At 42.2% G+C, this 18,139-nt stretch overlaps 1 protein-coding gene across 1 annotated transcript in view; it reads right to left on the bottom strand.

Annotated features, from left to right (window-relative positions):
* Window positions 1–18,139, bottom strand: part of PPP2R5A (protein phosphatase 2 regulatory subunit B'alpha) — a 59,159-nt gene that overhangs the window by 11,942 nt on the left and 29,078 nt on the right. The window contains 4 exon segments of the mRNA XM_073671980.1: window positions 875–1,005; window positions 2,181–2,273; window positions 3,655–3,756; window positions 7,640–7,836. Coding sequence (XP_073528081.1) covers window positions 875–1,005; window positions 2,181–2,273; window positions 3,655–3,756; window positions 7,640–7,836 — 523 coding nt within the window.

The raw sequence follows: 18,139 nt of genomic DNA on the forward strand, positions 1-18,139 counted from the left end.
AAAGAGGAATAGAGAGCAGGAAAGAAAAATAAAGCTTAAAGAAAAATAAAGAGGAGGAAAGAGGAATAAAGAGACGGAAGAACAGAAGGAGACGACCATGGCCGACCTCCAGAGACACACTGAAGATTTCTTTTTATTACTTAGCGGTAATATGAGAAAATAGAATCAAAGGAAAGGAGTAGACTAAAGAAAATGACATCTTTGGGTTATTTGCTTTAATGCACATATTTCAATACTAAAAATAAAAAAAAAACATTGCTGTTGGGTTTCATTAAAATGTCTGCAGTTTGGCTGCACAATGAGTTAACTGAGAACCTGTCAGTGGGCTCAGTGTTGATGGAGAGTTTGTAACTCATCATTTTCTGTGCAGATTCTGTTTTTATGACCACAGACGACATGAATGTTAAGCTGAACTTTGATGTAGTCATCGGTCAGCTGAGAGGAGCTCAGACAGAGGAGTTATAAACTCCCTCTCAGAACAAGCTCAATGACAGATTCTCGGTCAACTCTTTCTGCAACTAACAATGTGTAGGGAAATAAACTGCCTGTAAAAGCCAAATCGTGTCAATTTTTTTTTTTTAATGAAACCTAAATGGCAAAAATTATTTTCAGGCAAAAAAATAAATAAATAAAAAATTGTCCAATGAAGGCATCTACAGCCTTTAAAGGAGGAAGTACTGGGATTTTTTTTTTGTACATTTCCATCCCTTCTGATCCTTTAAACCTGCAAAAAATGTATTTGACTTGGCACTGACTGATTTTGCCCAACGTGTTTGTTCTATACCGCGGCTTTTACGGATACGCCGCTCCCATCCACTCGCCGCGGGTTACATTTTCTGTCCTAGGAATATATTCACATCAAGAATCAAAATACCTGAGAAAAATGTTGTTAATTTGCTTCCGGATGAACGCTCTTAGGCCGAGGAACTTGCCGTAAATCCGATGTAATACAGTCTTTAGGAAATCTCGCTCTCGAGGATCTTCGCTGTCAAACAGCTCCAGGAGCTGGAATAAGACAAAGGCGCAAATGTCACAGGAAATTCTGGTTTGAGCAACTACACGAAATAAGAGTTTGATACATAAAAAAAAAAAAAATCCAAAAATATAAGTCCTGGTGTAAGATGCAATAGAAGAATGCTGTAATTACAGAACCGGTCATCCGCTAATCAATGACTAAACTGATTATGGGGTAACAAAGCAATGGAAAACCTAACAGGGAAGGTTATATTCCAATTTCCTTGCCCTGGATTGTGTAGCCTATAATCTTGCTACAAATTTACAGAGGCTATATAAGACTTATCCTGAAACAGCGCCACTCTGTTTATTGGCCATGTGTGGTATTGCAGTTTTCATTTTTTTAGGGTTGAGCTGCAATACCAGACACAACCCATGAGCAAGCGTGGCGCTCTTGGAGACAGACATTACATAAAAGAAATGTCCATCAAGTTCAACCGAGAACAGGGGAAACATGCACAACAGAAATGCATGATCCAGTCCTTGATATATCCAGTTCCATATGTTTATACTACATTGATTTAGGCAAGTGGTTCCCCATCCTGTGGCTCTCTAGACACAACTACAACCGCCATCTAGGCCAGTTTCACTAGTCTGAGATTCAGGTAGCAAACACAGACCATGATTTCTAGATTGTGTCACGGGACCCTATGGCCATACTAGACAATGACATTGACATGTATGAGGCTGTTGAGTTCAGGAACCCCGCAGTCGCTCCAGACATCGCGGTTTGTACTGGGACCATAAAGTTCAGGTGTATGATGCTCTGTGCACACTAGTCTTTTTGCTGAGTTTTCGGAGCAGAAACTAAGTTTTTTGAAAAGTTTTGTAGAGTTTCTGCTCCAATTACTCCTCAAAAAACTCAGAGTGCAAATACCCTTATACATTAAAACTTCCTTCCGCCATCACTTCTGGTGAGACGAAGTCCTGTTCATCAATCACCTCACTGCTGCAGCCAATCGGCAGCGTATCAGATGACTGACGGACTAAACATCACTTTCAGTCCTGACTCGGTGGGGCTCAGCAATCTTTGTCCGAGTGCAGTCAGGAGGGGGGAGGCTCCTGCTGCAGCCATGATGGTGAGGATATTTTATTGATTTTTGCACTTTTTTTAGTTTAGTGTTATTTGACATGCTAAGAAATCACATCAAAAAGATGAGAATTACCTGTTGTACAAATTTCTGGTCCACAAACCTCTTTGCAATACTTGGCTGAAAATCTGGACTCTCCAAGAACCTCAGGAAGAACTCGTATACAAGCTGTAAAAGCGTAAAAAATATATATATATTTTTACATACAAATAGGCCAAGGTTCTGTAAGGTGACTAAGAAAAACCACATCAGATCTTTCTACATGGATGTAAAATAGAAAGAAAAAAAAAAAGTTTGGAAAATCTTATGTAAGGAAAGACCTTAAAGAAGCAACTTTTTGCAATAACTGGAAATCTTTCACTCAAAAGGGAAAAGTAATTTCAATAAATGTAACCGTAGGGAGGAAAAAGAAAACACAGTTTAGTTTTAAGTGTTTCTATCAGGTTAAATCAAGTGACTGACACCAGATCACAAGATTTACATAAAAAGGACAGTTCTGTACAATCGAAGCTTTGTCCTCCATGATCCAAGACACCATAAATCTCGCATCACATTCCCCAGCAACAGCGGCTTCTCGTACACACTCCTTAACATTACTGATGTACAAGAATTAAGGGAACAGCCGGGTAAATCCTGCAAATATCCCCCCCCCACTGTTACCAAGTTGGCACGAATAGCACTCGGCTGCCTCCAATCGTCAGGACAATTAAGCAATTGACTGAGTGATGGACGAGGCCGCGGCTGTTTCCACTACTAGGCCGGTTATTGGGAACTCACAGTGAGCGTATGGTATATACACCTGTGATTCCAACGCACGGAATACACACACATACTCCGTTACGGTCATTGCCAGCTCCGCAATAACAAAAAGAACTACTAGCTGCCACCACCAATCGTTTATACAGGCCGATTGAATACCCGTTACAGGTAGCGTATAGACCCCGGGGATCTGGCTCATAGAACAAGAGGAACAGAGCTATTAAATTTTATACATTTAAATCAGAAAATTAGGCAGTGTTTATAAAAAAAAAAATATCCAAAGATGATACAAAAGCAGACAAAACAATACAGCATAATTACAGTTACATAAAATAAGAAGAAACAACAAAAGAAAAAAGTACTAATCCTGGGTCACAGAAATGGAATAGATCTTAGTGGAGGGAAGCGCTCCTTTTGGGAAAATGATACAGAATCACAGCAAACTGTCTTCCAGGAATGACAATGATTGTAATACAAAATCTGTATTTATCAGATAAAAGTCAGGTCCACATACCTCCCCTAGATGACCTCAGATTGGGGCTGGTCAAAGGGGAGCATCTAGGTGCCAAAAAAATGATGGGATCCCTGATTTTCAGGATATCTCCCCCAACCAGGAGGTCCCAGGCGGGAGATATTAATGCCATATTTCCTATCATAATTTAGTTTTCCATAGATAGGAAACATGATCAACAGAAAGGAGTACATTAAGCAATATTTTAATCCCATGCACACATAATATTTTTTTAGCATTACTTTAAACCAGTGGGTCTGGGGGTCCAATGCACCGTACCTGTATGTGAGGCCATGAGGCTTCTAATGTCGGCTCATCCTCTTCTGGATCAAAGTCTGGATTGTCGCTAGGAGGGAGCGTCCTAAAGATATTTGAACTAATCTGTAAAGAAAAAAAATGCAAAAACCATAGTGACTGATATATATGCGATGTGCAGCTTCTCCCACGCACCGGCCGCTGACTGACAGATTTCTCCCCCATTACTGTGCATGTTATCCAGTGCCTCTCGCTTCCATCAGTAGCACGCACCTGACCAACAAATCTGAATTGGACTTGTGCATATGACCGACACCTGGCATGCAGCCTATGGCAGCCACGTCAGCAGTGCCTCTCGTGAAGCGACAGGCTCTGGTTAACCCTTTTACACTACAGGCTCGCTCAAATGACCCCTTATCATAAATGCTACACTGGGGAAGATCTACGAACGCTGTCAGAAATTAACATATTAGACCAAGTGTCAACCAAACGTGCCAATATCGGTGGCAAGGCAGAACAGCCCACCAGGATATAACATATATACACCATCCAGGATATGCTGGCAGCGCACTTCACACTGGACTTTCCCTTTAAGGCACTTGACAATGGCTGCATAATACAATCCGGGTACAATGAGGGCGCACAATACAGCAGAATATTATGTAGAAAGCTCCAAACAAGGACAAGGGATGGGACAATTAGCTGCAGACCAGATTAATGCAAAAGAACCAAAACTATAATCTAAAACATCCACCCCCATAATACAATCAGGAGGAAGGAAATGATAAAAAAAAAATAAGAAAAACCTTCTGCAGGCTGCAAGAGTGAAAGTGGAAAACACGTCCTGTATCTGCGGTGATATGACACGCAGGAAATGGCGCTGCCTGCCAAATATAAGGAGGAAACCTGAACATGGAGCTGTGCACGCAGGGCATGGGGGAGAGCGACGAGGAGCGCAGGGCGAGCGCCGGGGATAGCGGCGAGGACGAGGAGCGCAGGGCGAGCAGCGGGGATAGCGGCGAGGACAAGTAGGGCAGGGCGAGCGGCGGGGAGAGCGGCGAGGACAAGGAGCGCGGGGAGAGTGGCGGGGAGAGCGGTGAGGAGCGCAGGGTGAGCGGCGAGCGTAGTGAATCGCTGATCTGTCATCCGTTGGATGGACCAAAATGTGTCGCTTCCCAGATGTTCTAGTGAATCGAAAGTGGACTACTGACGAGTCCCAGACAAAGCGAGCGCGCCCCAGACAAGTTCCTCCCTTTCTCATCTTGTTCAGTCAAGGAGATCAGTTTATGTTCACTTTCAATTATGTTTCTTTGAGCGCGCCCCAGAAAGCATGGACCTGAAGTAAACTAATCAAAACATACATCCACAATATCTCACACATTAACCACTAGTCTTAACCACCCCGGCATCTCCTGTGCCTTTTTGGCAGCCTGGAATAATAGTTATGCCTAAAACCTCTTCTCGGCCTGTGCCATAACAGGATGGAGCAGTTTCTGCAAATTGCAGTACAATTATGGGACAGGGCACAGGAACTGGGCTGCGGCCTCACTAGTGGCTCCAAAATACAGCTGACAACCAAACACCAGGACCAGAGACTCCAGAGTCCAGCAGTTTAGGGGTCAGCGCTGACTGATGTATATCAGTGGTTAAACAGAAGAGGGATTCCCTCAGCCACCCGATCAGTGTCCCCGACATCACAACAGTAGGGCACAGCGGGCGCAGCTCGGGGCACAGAGGGCACGGCCCAACAGCTCAGTGCACCGTTCCACACGCTGCACCTTCCTCCCTGGTGATTGACAGCGCTGACTTACATGGAGCAAACATTTAGCCAATTAGAATAAATGATTAAACTTTAGTTTCTGCAGGACGGAGGCAGCCATCATGGCTCTAAAGGTGCGTTTTACAAGGGCTGGATCCCATACAAGGCGATGTGCTTGGCTTACGCTGTCACTTCAGGCTGATAAACTTCCTTTAAAACGTGCAAGACGTCCTTGTTAAGTGTTGGATGTTCCGTCCATCAGCAGCTCATTAGTACGAGGCCTTGTGGAAGCCATGTTGATGTAAGTTTACAAGGCTGCTATAGAGACCGACAGCGAGCCGGGATGCTTGGATACTATTAATATAACCCGCCATTATGTGCAATTCTCCCACGTACTAAGATTTGCAAATATTATAATGGTATATCCCAAAAAAAAAAAACACATCTCCATGAAAGGCAATGTGAAATATCCGAGAACGTGGCACGGTGGACAACTCGGTCATAAGTTTTGGTAAACATTCTGCGATTGGATTTCCAATGTGCATCTTATCTGTCTGTCCCACCCCCCCTCCCCCGGCAATAACACAATATAATTAATTACAAGTCAAAGAGTGCAGTCGCTGCTTTGTCATGAGACCACATTTTCCTTTCCAGCGCTCACCTAGTTCCAAGCTCATCTCTACCCCGGACCAAGAAGGAAAGAGCAAGTATAGCTTCATGCACTTCTGCCGCCCCATCCCCAAAAGAAATTTAAAAAAAAAAAAAAAACTGATTTTAGGAAGTGTTTTTTCATTATTTATTGTTATTGTGTTTCCATTTTTTTCCTCCGCTTCTTTAAAGAATCATAATACATTATACATATATATTTTATTATTTATTTTTCCAGCTTGTATTTTTGCAGGACGAGTTGTGGTTTTAAATGACGCCAAATCACCAAGTGCAGTGAAATGGTGGGAAAAAAAATCCACAATTCAGCCATTGTTTTCTTTTTTTTTTTTTCTTCTTCTTTTGGGTGGGGTTTTATTTTCAGTGTTTATTGATTGTGCAGTAAAAATTAACCTGGCAACACAATTCTTCAGGTCAGTACAATTCCAGTGATAATATAAAAATTATTTTAGTTATTTTTATAAATTTACTGGCAAAAAAAATAAAAATTTGTTTTATCTCACCAGTTCCAGAGACTTCTACATTTCTTATTTTTCAGCACACAGACTTGTTTGAAGGCTTGTTTGGGTTTTTTGCATGGATTTTAATGGTTACTATTTTGGGGGTATGTATAACATGTTTATTGCATTTGTGTGGTCACAAAAAAAGAAAAAAAAAACAACAGTACTTTTGGCTGTTTTATATATATTTTTCTCAATATCATACAAATTAACCAATTTTATATATTGACAGATCTGACTTATAATTTTAAACAACTATATTTTGGTATTTATTTTTAAACTGAAAAAAAAAAAGAAGGAAGGAGGAAGAAAGAAGGAAGGAGGAAGAAGGAAGGAGGAAGAAAGAAGGAAGGAGGAAGAAGGAAGGAGGAAGAAGGAAGAAGGAAGAAGAAGAAGAAAGAAGAAGAAGGAAGTGGCTTAAAGTTTCATTATTTATTTTATTTATAGTTGAAAGAATATTTATGTTATTTACCGTTTTTCATTATATACTGAAATACCGACGCATATAGACCAATGATGGTCTCCTACAAAAGATCAGACTGTCTGGGCTTCACAAAAATTGCCAACATGGCGGCTATCTTAAAATGGTTCACTTCTGACCATCCCAATTAAACGCCGCTGTCAGAAATTACCAGTTGAGCAGCAGCGATTGGAGCTAGCTCAGGTCGCTGCCAGGTCTATAACACACTGTAAGCCAAGGTGTCATAACAACATGTGCACGGTGTATAGGAGGGTAGCAAAAACTGACTAAAATAAAAAATGGCAGTCCAGACCAATGGCCGGTAGCGCTGCTGGCCCGAATTGAACGCTTTCCAGGGTTGCAAGCAGGGGCTGCTTTTTACATCTGCTGCACAGACGCTGGTAGGATCCAGACGGCACTTGTGAAATCATCAAAAGTCGGAGCAAAAGCTCATGCGACCGTCGCCTCCTCCAATACTTTTATTTTTTTCAGAAACAGCGCCACTCCTGTCCATGTCTGACATTGCAGCCCGGCCTATTTGATTGACAGCTGGAGGCATTTCTGTGTAAAGCAGACGCTTTCTAGCTGCAGACAATCCCTTGGCTTTCCATCGGCAGCACTTACCATTCGGATGATATCAGGGTACGCGGACTCTACGATCACCCCTCGATTCGTGGACACGTACTCCACCAGTTCGTTCAGGGTGGCTCTCTTGATTTCTTTGCTCTTTAGGTCTGATATAGAGTCCATAAAATCAAACAGTACGCAGCACTGCTGCAACTTCTGACAGAAGAGATCCTGCTGATCCGTGGACGTAGCATCTATAGGAGGAAGACAATGACATGTCAGTGCGGCAGGCAGCACCGGTTACACCTACCCTAGTAAAGACACAGCTAGGACTCTAGGATGGATACTACATGGAGAATTATTATTGGTAGCCAAGACTGAGCATCCTGCATTTTGACAAATCCTGTATCTGAATGAACATATGCAAGAGAAATGATAAAATACTGACATTTTAATCTGATACACTAGATGGCAGCATTTTAGTGGAAAGAAATCCTGCTTTACAGTCTGCAGTAAAACTGAATGCTAAAATTACCATCTTTGGCTATGTGCCCACGATGCAGAAATGCTCCAGATTTTTCCTGAGCGTTTCTGCATCTCCCTGGCAGAAAAAAAATGCATGCGGATTGTACATGCGTTTTTCCTGCCAGGGACATGCGGATGTTTAGCATCACTTGGAAAGTGCTTGACAACTTGGTCACACTATATAAATCCATGCAACCGGCATGGATTTATATAGTGTGACCGTAAAGAATGGTAAAAAAAAAAAAAATAAAAAAATAAATCTATACTTACCTTCCGATGGCCTCCGGAGTCTTGCTCTGCTCCGTCCTGGCTGCCGGCAGCTAGCGGTACACCGCGATCTGCCGCAAGTGAAGACGAGGACACCGGGGGCCATCAGAAGGCAAATATAACATTTATTTTTTATTTTATTCTTTTTTTTTACAGGTTCTATGGTACCCAGGTCCGGAGGAGAGTCTCCTGTCCTCCACACCCGGGTACCATCCGCATATTGAAACGCTTGGATTCCGCATGTACAGATGCAGTGATGCGGATTCCATGTGTTCCAATGCAAGTCAATGGCGGCGAAAACGCAGCGCTTCTGCAAAATAATTGGTAATGATGCGTTTTTTCCCACAATGATAATCTGCAGCGGAAATTTCCGCAGCATGTGCACAGCACATGCAGATTATCATTGGGGAACATGGCAGACCTTCTACCATGTGTTTTTTAAGCGTTTCTGCAGCGTTTTTGCCGCTGCGGAAACCCTTAAAAAACGCATTGTGGGCACACAGCCTTAAGGCTATGGGCCCACGATGCGTTTTTCAAGCGTTTTTGATGCGGAATTTCCACAGCAGAAATGCTTTAAAAACGCTTGGTAATCCGTGCCCCATGATCCCCAACGAAATTCTGCATGTTCTGTGCCCATGCTGCGGATTTTTCCACAGCGGATTTTCCTTGCGGAAAAATCCGCAGCATGTCCATTATTTGTGCGTTTCTGCATGCGGATTTGAGGTCCCAATGGACTTGAAAAACGCAAGACAAATCCGCATGTAAAAACGCGTCAAAAACGCATGTAAAATCTGCAAGCCTTTTTGACTGCCAAGACCATGCCTTCATTTCTGCATTGTTGGCATAAAAACAAAAACGCTGCAGAAACGCTTAAAAAAACGCTTGGTAGAAGGTCTGCCATGTTCCCCAATGATAATCCGCATGTGCTGTGCACATGCTGCGGAAATTTCCGCTGTGGATTATCATTGCGGAAAAAAAAGTAGCACTACCAATTATTTTGCGGAATAGCGGGGTTTTCGCTGCCATTGACTTGCATTGGAACGCATGGAATCCGCATCACTGGATCTGTACATGCGGAATCCATGCGTTTCTATGTGAGGATGGTACCCGGGTCCATAGAACCTGTAAAAAAAAGAATAAAATAAAAAATAAATATTATACTTACCTTCTGATGGCCCCTGGTCTCCTTGTCTTCGCTTGCCGGCAGATCGCGGTGGACTGAAGGACCTGCGCTGATGTCATAGTCATGTGACGGCAGGTCCTGCAGTGTAGTGTACCGCGGGCTGCCGGCAGCCAGGACGGAGCGAAGCAAGACTGCTGGGGCCATCAGAAGGTAAGTATAGATTTATTTTTTTATTTTCAAACATTCTTTAAGGTCACACTATATAAATCTATGTCGGTTGCATGGATTTATATAGTGTGACCAAGTTGTCAAGCACTTTCCAAGTGATGCTAAAATCGCTTGGAAAGCGCTTGACACCCGCATGCGGAAATGCATGTGAAGAACGCTTCACATCCGCATGTCCCTGGCAGGAAAAACTAATGTACAAGCCGCATGCGTTTTTTCTGCCAGGGAGATGCAGAAACGCTCAGGAAAAATCCGGAGAATTTCTGCATCGTGGGCACATATCCTAAAGCAGTATGATGTACTTACCCAGATTCCAGCGATGTGTCAGTTTCTAGGCCGTGTTTCGCTGGTTAAATAAAATCAGTGTTTTATCAGCAGGAGATTATCACTACAGGACTAGGTGTCTGGTGCCTCCTAGTCCAACCACACCCTCCGCCATTGATTGTATATTGACAGAAAGTGGCCAATCAGGGGTGTGGGCGGGGTTATACAGGGCTCAGCATTTGAGCTCTGCTGGATCTGCAGCAGAGAAAACTGATAGTTTACTGGGTGCAGCAGTTGTGATACAAAGTGACATCACTGGAATCAGGGTCTCTGCCCCTACATCAGATTAAATAGCAAAAACCTGCTGAGATATTCCCTTAAAGAAGCAACAGCTCAATATAGTCAATAAGTGATCATGCAGCATCTGTGGATGCTTCATTCTAGTGATCTGAGGAGGGTCAGCTGTGGCAAAACCTGTGGCTCTTGATCTCCGAAGCAAAATATGTCAGCCACCCCCTTAACGCATATACAGTACAAGTTTTTGGACTACTTCAGCCTCTGGGGCTATATACCATCAATATCTGTCCTGAGACAATCACCTTTCCTAGTAAGATCTAATGCGCTGCCCGAGCCAAGATAAGCAGCTTTCACACTAAAAATAGCAAAAGAAGAGATTGAGATGGCGGACAGACCAGAGTAAGGCCACAGTCATGCCAAGGAAAGGACCGGAAAGCTTTGCTTAAAATCTTTTTGGATCAGATTTGGTTATTGGCACCAAGTGTATGGTTCACAAAAGAAGTCGTATGATGGATGTTGAAACTGGGCCCAACGCCCAACTCTGTTCACACTCCACTATGGTACAGTCTCCTGCTGTGCAGAGGATGGAGAGTAGCTCAATGAAGGACGTAAAAAGCAGAGCAACATAAAAATAGTATAACAGATGGACAAGGCTCAGCTACACGATACGGACCAAACAAATGCGCACCGGCCCTTAAAAGGGTTGTCCAGGTTTGCGATGAACGTCTGCAGTCACTTTTTGCTGCACAGGATCCTCGGGGGCGTATCTTTGGGCTGCTCCGCATCATTACCCTGTCAGCCACACCCACAAGGAACATTTGTGTTTTTTTCATCCTCGATTTGTACTATCCATTTTTTCTTTGGTCAACATATCTTTGTGAGGGCTTAATTTTTTTAGGATGTATTTGTCAGAGGCACCATTTGGAAGGGGGGGGGGATAGAAAGAAAAAAAAAGCATTTCTACTGTTTGACATTTTTAAATTTTATGTAAAAATGTTAATTTTCTTCCACCGGTCAGATCTCTGGTCGTCCCATAAAGAATGAACAAAGCGGCAGTGTGTGCACATTCAGAAGTCCTCCTTCTGGCAATCATGGGGGTCTTAAGAGGTCAAATGTAGAAGTTGTCAACTATATTATTACTAGTAGATAACTATTTGTTACGGGAATACCCCTTAAATTTCTACTTGGGTTTACTACATGCATTTAATACCTCCAACAGAAGAATAAGACGTCTTACATTCACTGTTCTATACGATCAGTTCTACTTCCAACACTGAAAGTCAATAATGGAGACCTGTGAGCTGTAGATGATCCTGTGCATTAATCTATACATCCATGGAGCGCCCGTCCGAGGCCAGTCAATACCGGCCTGCTTAATGAAAAGGATCGACAGGTAGCTAAATATACTCCGATCATCCATAACCCAAAACCACCCACAGGAAAGTGAAGAACAAAGAGAAAAATATCAGGGAGCAAGTGAGCTGTTCGTTATAGAAATCGATGAGTTGAATGCAAGAAAATTGGGCAAAATTTAGGGATCTGAGAAAAGGTGCAAAAGGCTAAATTGTGATGGCTAGATGATGAGTCCGAGCATCTCCAAAAAAGCAGGTCTTATGGGATGTTTCTGATACATGGCAGATCTTATAGGGTATTCTCAGGATATGGCAGGTCTCATGGGGTGTTTCCGTTATTTAGAAGAGCAGTGGAAAGTACCTACCAAAAATAATGCAAGGAGGGGCAACAAGCGACCAGGCAACAGGGTCATACAGTAGTGTTCAAAATAATAGCAGCACAGTATGACTAACCAGATTAATCACTGCTTTTGGTATAAATTATATGACCACATGTCAAATAATTTACCAGTTGGTACAGTAGATTCTAAGAAAACCACCAGACTCCGCATTCATGATCTGCATGTTTTGAGTCTGTGTATTGGAATAATTAATTTTACGGCGGTGTGATCAAAATAACAGCAGTGTGGAGTTTAATTAGTGAGGTCGATCATTCTGTGAAGAAACAGGTGGCTCTTATTTAAGGGTGAAGCCAGCACATGTTGTACATGCATTTCTCCTTGAAAGCCTGAGAAATATGGGTCGTTCCAAGACATTGTTCAGAAGAATAGCGTACTTTGATTATAAGTTTTACCTTCCCCAATCAACTTTATAAAGAAGTGCAGACAATGATAGGCTAATTCAGCTAAAATGATCTCCAACGCTTTAAAATGGAAAGAAAAACCAGAGATATGTGGAAGAAAAAGGAAGACTACCATTCGAATGGACCATTCGAGTGGATGGAAGAATAGCCAGAATGGGAAAGGCTCAGCCAATGATCAGCTCCAGGATGATCACAGACAATCTCAAGTTACCTGTGAGGACTGTGACAGTTAGAAGACGCCTGTGTGAAGCTAAACTCTTAGCAAGAAGTCCCCGCAAAGTCCTACTGGTTAAAAAAAACAACAAAAAAAAACATGTACTGAAGCTGATACAATTTGCCAAAGAACACATCAACTGGCCTAAAGAGAAATGAAGAAACATTTTGTGGACCGATGAAAGTAAAAATTGTTCTTTTTGGGTCCAAGGGCCCCAGACAGTTCGTCAGACGACCCCCAAACTCTGCATTCAAGCCACAGTACACTGAAGACAGTGAAGCATGGTGGTGCGAGCATCAGGATATGGACATGTTTCTCTTACCAGGGATCATGGACCAGTTTGCATTTATTAAAACACTTGAAGTCATGTTGCCTTACGCTAAAGAGGATATGCCCTTGAAATGGGTGTTTCAACAAGACAACGACCCTAAACACACCAGTAAACGAGCAAAATCTTGGTTTCAGTCCAACAAAATTGAGGTTATGGAGCAGCCTGCCCAATCCCCGGACCTTAATCCGATAGAACACTTGTGGGCTGAAATCAAAAATGCTGTTTCTGAGGCAAAGCCAACAAATGCCAAAAAACTGTGGGAAGTAGTCAAAGCCTCCAGGGCGGGAATAACAGTTGACAGGTGCCAGAAGTTGGTTGACTCTATGAAACATAGATGTGAAGCAGTTCTAAAAAACTGTGGGTATACAACTAAATATTAGGTTAGTGATTCACAGGAATGCTAAATCCTCAAAAAAAAAAAAAAAAAAAGCGAAGACATATTGTGAATTTATAAAGACAAATGCAGACACTGCTATTTTTTAGAACAGCCCAAAGTAATTTTTTTGTTATTTTCTGTAAAGTAGTTACGTTTTGAATTAGAAAACAGTGTGCAATGATCCCAATGCATGGAAATAAAAACCAGTATAAAAATGTTGTGCTTTACTAATGTTTTTGAACACACTGCTATTATTTTTAACACTACTGTAGGTAAGGAGTAAAAGCTAGCCTATCTGGTCAAAGCCCACAGAAGAAAAGATACTGCAGCAAAAATAAATAAATAAATAAAAAAATACCGCAAAAATGTTTTCTGCCAACACACAACATCGCAGCTATGATAGATGGGAGACAATACACAGAGCATCGCAGCTATGATAGACAGACAGAACACACAGGGCATCGAAGCTATGATAGATAGACTATACAGAGCATTGCAGCTATGACTGGAGACAGAACACACAATCACAGCTATGATAGAAAGGTGCCTGGATGCACAGAATATCGCAGGTTTCTATACATGGGACAGAGTGGCCATGCTGCACCCATCCACAGCCAAAAGCATCTACCACCAGCACATCAAATGTGGACTACTGAAATATGAAAATAGGGGATCTGGTGTTATGAATCATGTTTTTGCTTCCATCGTGTGGACGGCAGGGTGCATCTCTGACCTTGTGAAGAAATGGCCCCAGGATGCATTATGGCGAAGAGACAAGCTGGGAGAGGAGCAGGTGGGTGTGACAGGTATCACTTCTCTAAGCATTGGGAGCCGACAGTGGTCTCTTTCAGCAGGATCTCACTACAAAACCGTTCAGGAACACGACAGATCAAGGTGAATATTTCTCTCCAAATTCCCCAGATCTCAATCGGATCAAGCATCTGTGGAAAAATAAAGCCTGGTCTGCTACAGAGGTCAAGAGGTCCGACCTCACAACTTACAGGACAATTTGAGGCAACTTCTTTTTGGACGTCACCGCAATTCCAACTAACCGGCTCGTTCTAACGCTCCATAGGCTTTCATTGTAAAAGAGACTTTCACGTCACACAGAGCACAACACTACCGGAGACTCTGCTGAGTGATGACGTCACAGAGAAGACCGGAGCTGGATCCCGGAGAAGGTGACGGAAGGCGAGTGTAATAGAGAACATGAAAATAATAATATCTCTGAAACCCCTCTCCCCCCTCCTTCCGTCATCTAAAATCTGAGCTGACACTTAGATAAAGGATTGTACAATAGAATACAAGTAGGAAATTGAATAGTGAACCAGCTTAATTAACATGTGAGAGCCGACAGTCTAGTGAATTACACAGTTTAACATATGGGCCAGGTGACTGAACGAGGATGTGTATTTTGTACAGACAGTAGATTGAATAGACAGTAAAAGGCTCCTTAAGGATAAAAGGGAATATCTCACACTCTTTAGAAATAGCTATTGTCCTTCACAGGTGCACATTCCTTTCATCTACACATATTTGCTGGACACTAAGGCACGGAAAGAAAATATAGAATAATCAAGTTTCTATAAAAAGGATGGGGATGAGATATACATTTTCATCGCCGGGGCAAGGTGGGGAAGAATATGTGTATTTTTTTTCATATCTGTGGCACCTGCTTATAAGCCATAAATCCACAGTGGAAAGATAACTGATAACAGCTATGCCATGCTTGGTCTCCAAGTAAAGAAAAAACCCCGATAAAAAAATATGCCATCAATCTCCAACTTCTGCGATCATTTGGAGAGAGGTTATCGCATAAGTTGGTGGTTTCATAAAATCATGAAGGGCTGAGACCAGCCCACAACCTGGCCCAGGAGAGGTCATCACGGGGGAGTGTGCAGCTGATAAAAGATCCCGCCGAATTAGGATTTGCGTTTGTGTAAAGAGATACATATAGTGTATGCAGGGAACTCGTTCGCTAAACGGCCAATCAAAGTGCTCTCCTTCGGCTAGACTGAATCGTCTCTGCGATCGGAGTAGTAAATTCTCTTGTTAATCCCTTTTATTTTCTATAACTGTATATGCCGTATTGTTTTGTCCCCTTTATAAAATCTTTTGTATATTTTTCATAAACACTGCCTCCCTTTGGATTAACTATAAAATGTAATAATTCTGGTCCTTTTGTTCTGTACACTGCACCTCGAAGCCATACGCTACCTGTTAGGCATCCAATCGGCCTGTGAAAAACAGACTGGTTGTGGCAGTGAGTAGTCTACGGTTACCGTGGAGTTAGCAGTGATCGTACGCCGTTATATACACATATTCCATGCGTTGGAATCCGGAGGGGTATATGCCATACATTCACTGTTAATTTTCCGATAACCGGCCTGTTATCGCGAACAGCCTGCGGCCTTCTCCGTTGATAGTCGACCAATCGTGTAATTGTCCGGACGATAGGGGGGCAGCAGAGAGCTGTTCGCTCCAAAAATCACAGCGGGTGGTTCAGCATATGACCTTCCCGTCGGTGATATTCTTGATAATCCTGACAGTGAGTATATTAATACACTCACACTACATAACATGCACATACACAAAATTACTGCAGAAAAAAAAAAGTTAGGTGGGGGGGGGGGAGCTTCTTTAAACATTTTGGACTTTTTTTTTAGTATTGTATACACACATATAAACAGGACACTGCAGAATGAGTTACCAGAGAAGCAGTCAGTGAGCTCATCTGACATCTATAGCTCCTCTCCTGAACTCTTCCAAGTTTATTTATGCCAACATCAGAGTTGGCTTTAAAACTTAGAGACTTTGAATTACATTTTTTTTTATGAAACTCAACAGCAAAAATGACAAAAAAACAAACAAACAAAAAAAATGCTAAGTGTGAACATACCCTAAGAGGTTTCTATGTGAAATCAATCCCATAACCTAAGATTTAAAATTAGAGAACATAAAATTATAAAGTAATTAAAGAGACAAGGAATAGTCAACAAGGTAGAGAAAGGCTGACCTGGAGCCGCTCTCACACCCAAGTTGGGTGTTCAATGGCATCACAGTCTGGGCTCATCCACAGCCACGTATAAGCACACAGATGGGAAAAGGATTTTAATTTTTTTTCGTCTATTGTTTTTGTTTCTTTCTTTTACCGTTTTAGTGCTGATTTCTTCCATATTTTACCAAAATATGAACTATGCAAACACAAGACATACAAGTTTACATTCAATCCATTGACTTCTATGGGCATAGAACTGTTTTGTCCTGCGTCGGAGATATTCTCATTTGCTTCTTCTGAAGTACAATATGTGAAATCGCTGCTTGTAATGTAACTGTGCGTTTCTTCAGAGTCTTCTATGGGGGCGTGTGCTTTCACATCTCCCTCCAATCACAGTCTGGCTGGGAGGGATTAAAACACACGATCCCAGAGAAGACTGAAGAAACGCACAGTTGGACTACAAGCAGAGATTTCACATACTGTGCTCTAAAAGCAACAAATGTGAATATCTCTGCAATAGAGTGACGTAGCACAAGACGGAAAAGAGCGACAAGATCAGGAGAAGCCAGCGATTTATACAAGGTATTTAACTAAATTTTCTGAGTAAGTTGACAGGTTTTCACCCATCCACAGGATAAGTGACAACTTCTAAATTAGTGAGGGTGTGACCGCTGGGACCCACACATCAGTAGAACGGGGTAGGAGTGCGCATGCTCGACCGCCAGCAGTTCCCATAGAGTGAGCAGAGCAGCAGTCGACCATGTGCACTGCTGCTCCATTATAATGGGCATAAAAGTGTTTCATTCTGGCAATCAGATGATTCCTGTTGACAGGTGATTAATTTCTTTCACTGCTTTGCCCTGCCTAAAAAGGCCCTACCTTATTTTTTTATTTTTACAAAGAAAAGGAAAATGAAAAGGAAAACATCAGCAGGACTTGGACTTTATTTGCACTGTAAACAAAATGGTCATACATATATATTATACATATACACAGTACAGACCAAAAGTTTGGACACACCTTCACATTTAAAGATTTTTCTGTATTTTCATGACTATGAAAATTGTACATTCACACTGAAGGCATCAAAACTATGAATTAACACATGTGGAATTATATACTTAACAAAAAAGTGTGAAACAACTGAAAATATGTCTTATATTCTAGGTTCTTCAAAGTAGCCACCTTTTGCTTTGATGACTGCTTTGCACACTCTTGGCATTCTCTTGATGAGCTTCAAGAGGTAGTCACCGGAAATGGTTTTCACTTCACAGGTGTGCCCTGTCAGGTTTAATAAGTGGGATTTAATGCCTTATAAATGGGGTTGGGACCATCAGTTGTGTTGTGCAGAAGTCAGGTGGATACACAGCTGATAGTCCTACTGAATAGACTGTTAGAATTTGTATTATGGCAAGAAAAAAGCAGCGAAGTAAAGAAAAACGAGTGGCCATCATTACTAAGAAATGAAGGTCAGTCAGTCCGAAAAATTGGGCAAACTTTGAAAGTGTCCCCAAGTGCAGTTGCAAAAACCATCAAGCGCTACAAAGAAACTGGCTCACATGAGGACCGCCCCAGGAAAGGAAGACCAAGAGTCACCTCTGCTTCTGAGGATAAGTTTATCTGAGTCACCAGCCTCAGAAATCGCAGGTTAACAGCAGCTCAGATTAGAGACCAGGTCAATGCCACACAGAGTTCTAGCAGCAGACACATCTCTTCAACAACTGTTAAGAGGAGACTTTGTGCAGCAGGCCTTCATGGTAAAATAGCTGCTAGGAAACCACTG

The sequence above is a fragment of the Phyllobates terribilis genome, unplaced genomic scaffold, assembly GCF_046119375.1.
Source record: "Phyllobates terribilis strain yellow unplaced genomic scaffold, ASM4611937v1 Scaffold_3__8_contigs__length_932513732, whole genome shotgun sequence".
Classification (NCBI taxonomy): domain Eukaryota; kingdom Metazoa; phylum Chordata; class Amphibia; order Anura; family Dendrobatidae; genus Phyllobates; species Phyllobates terribilis.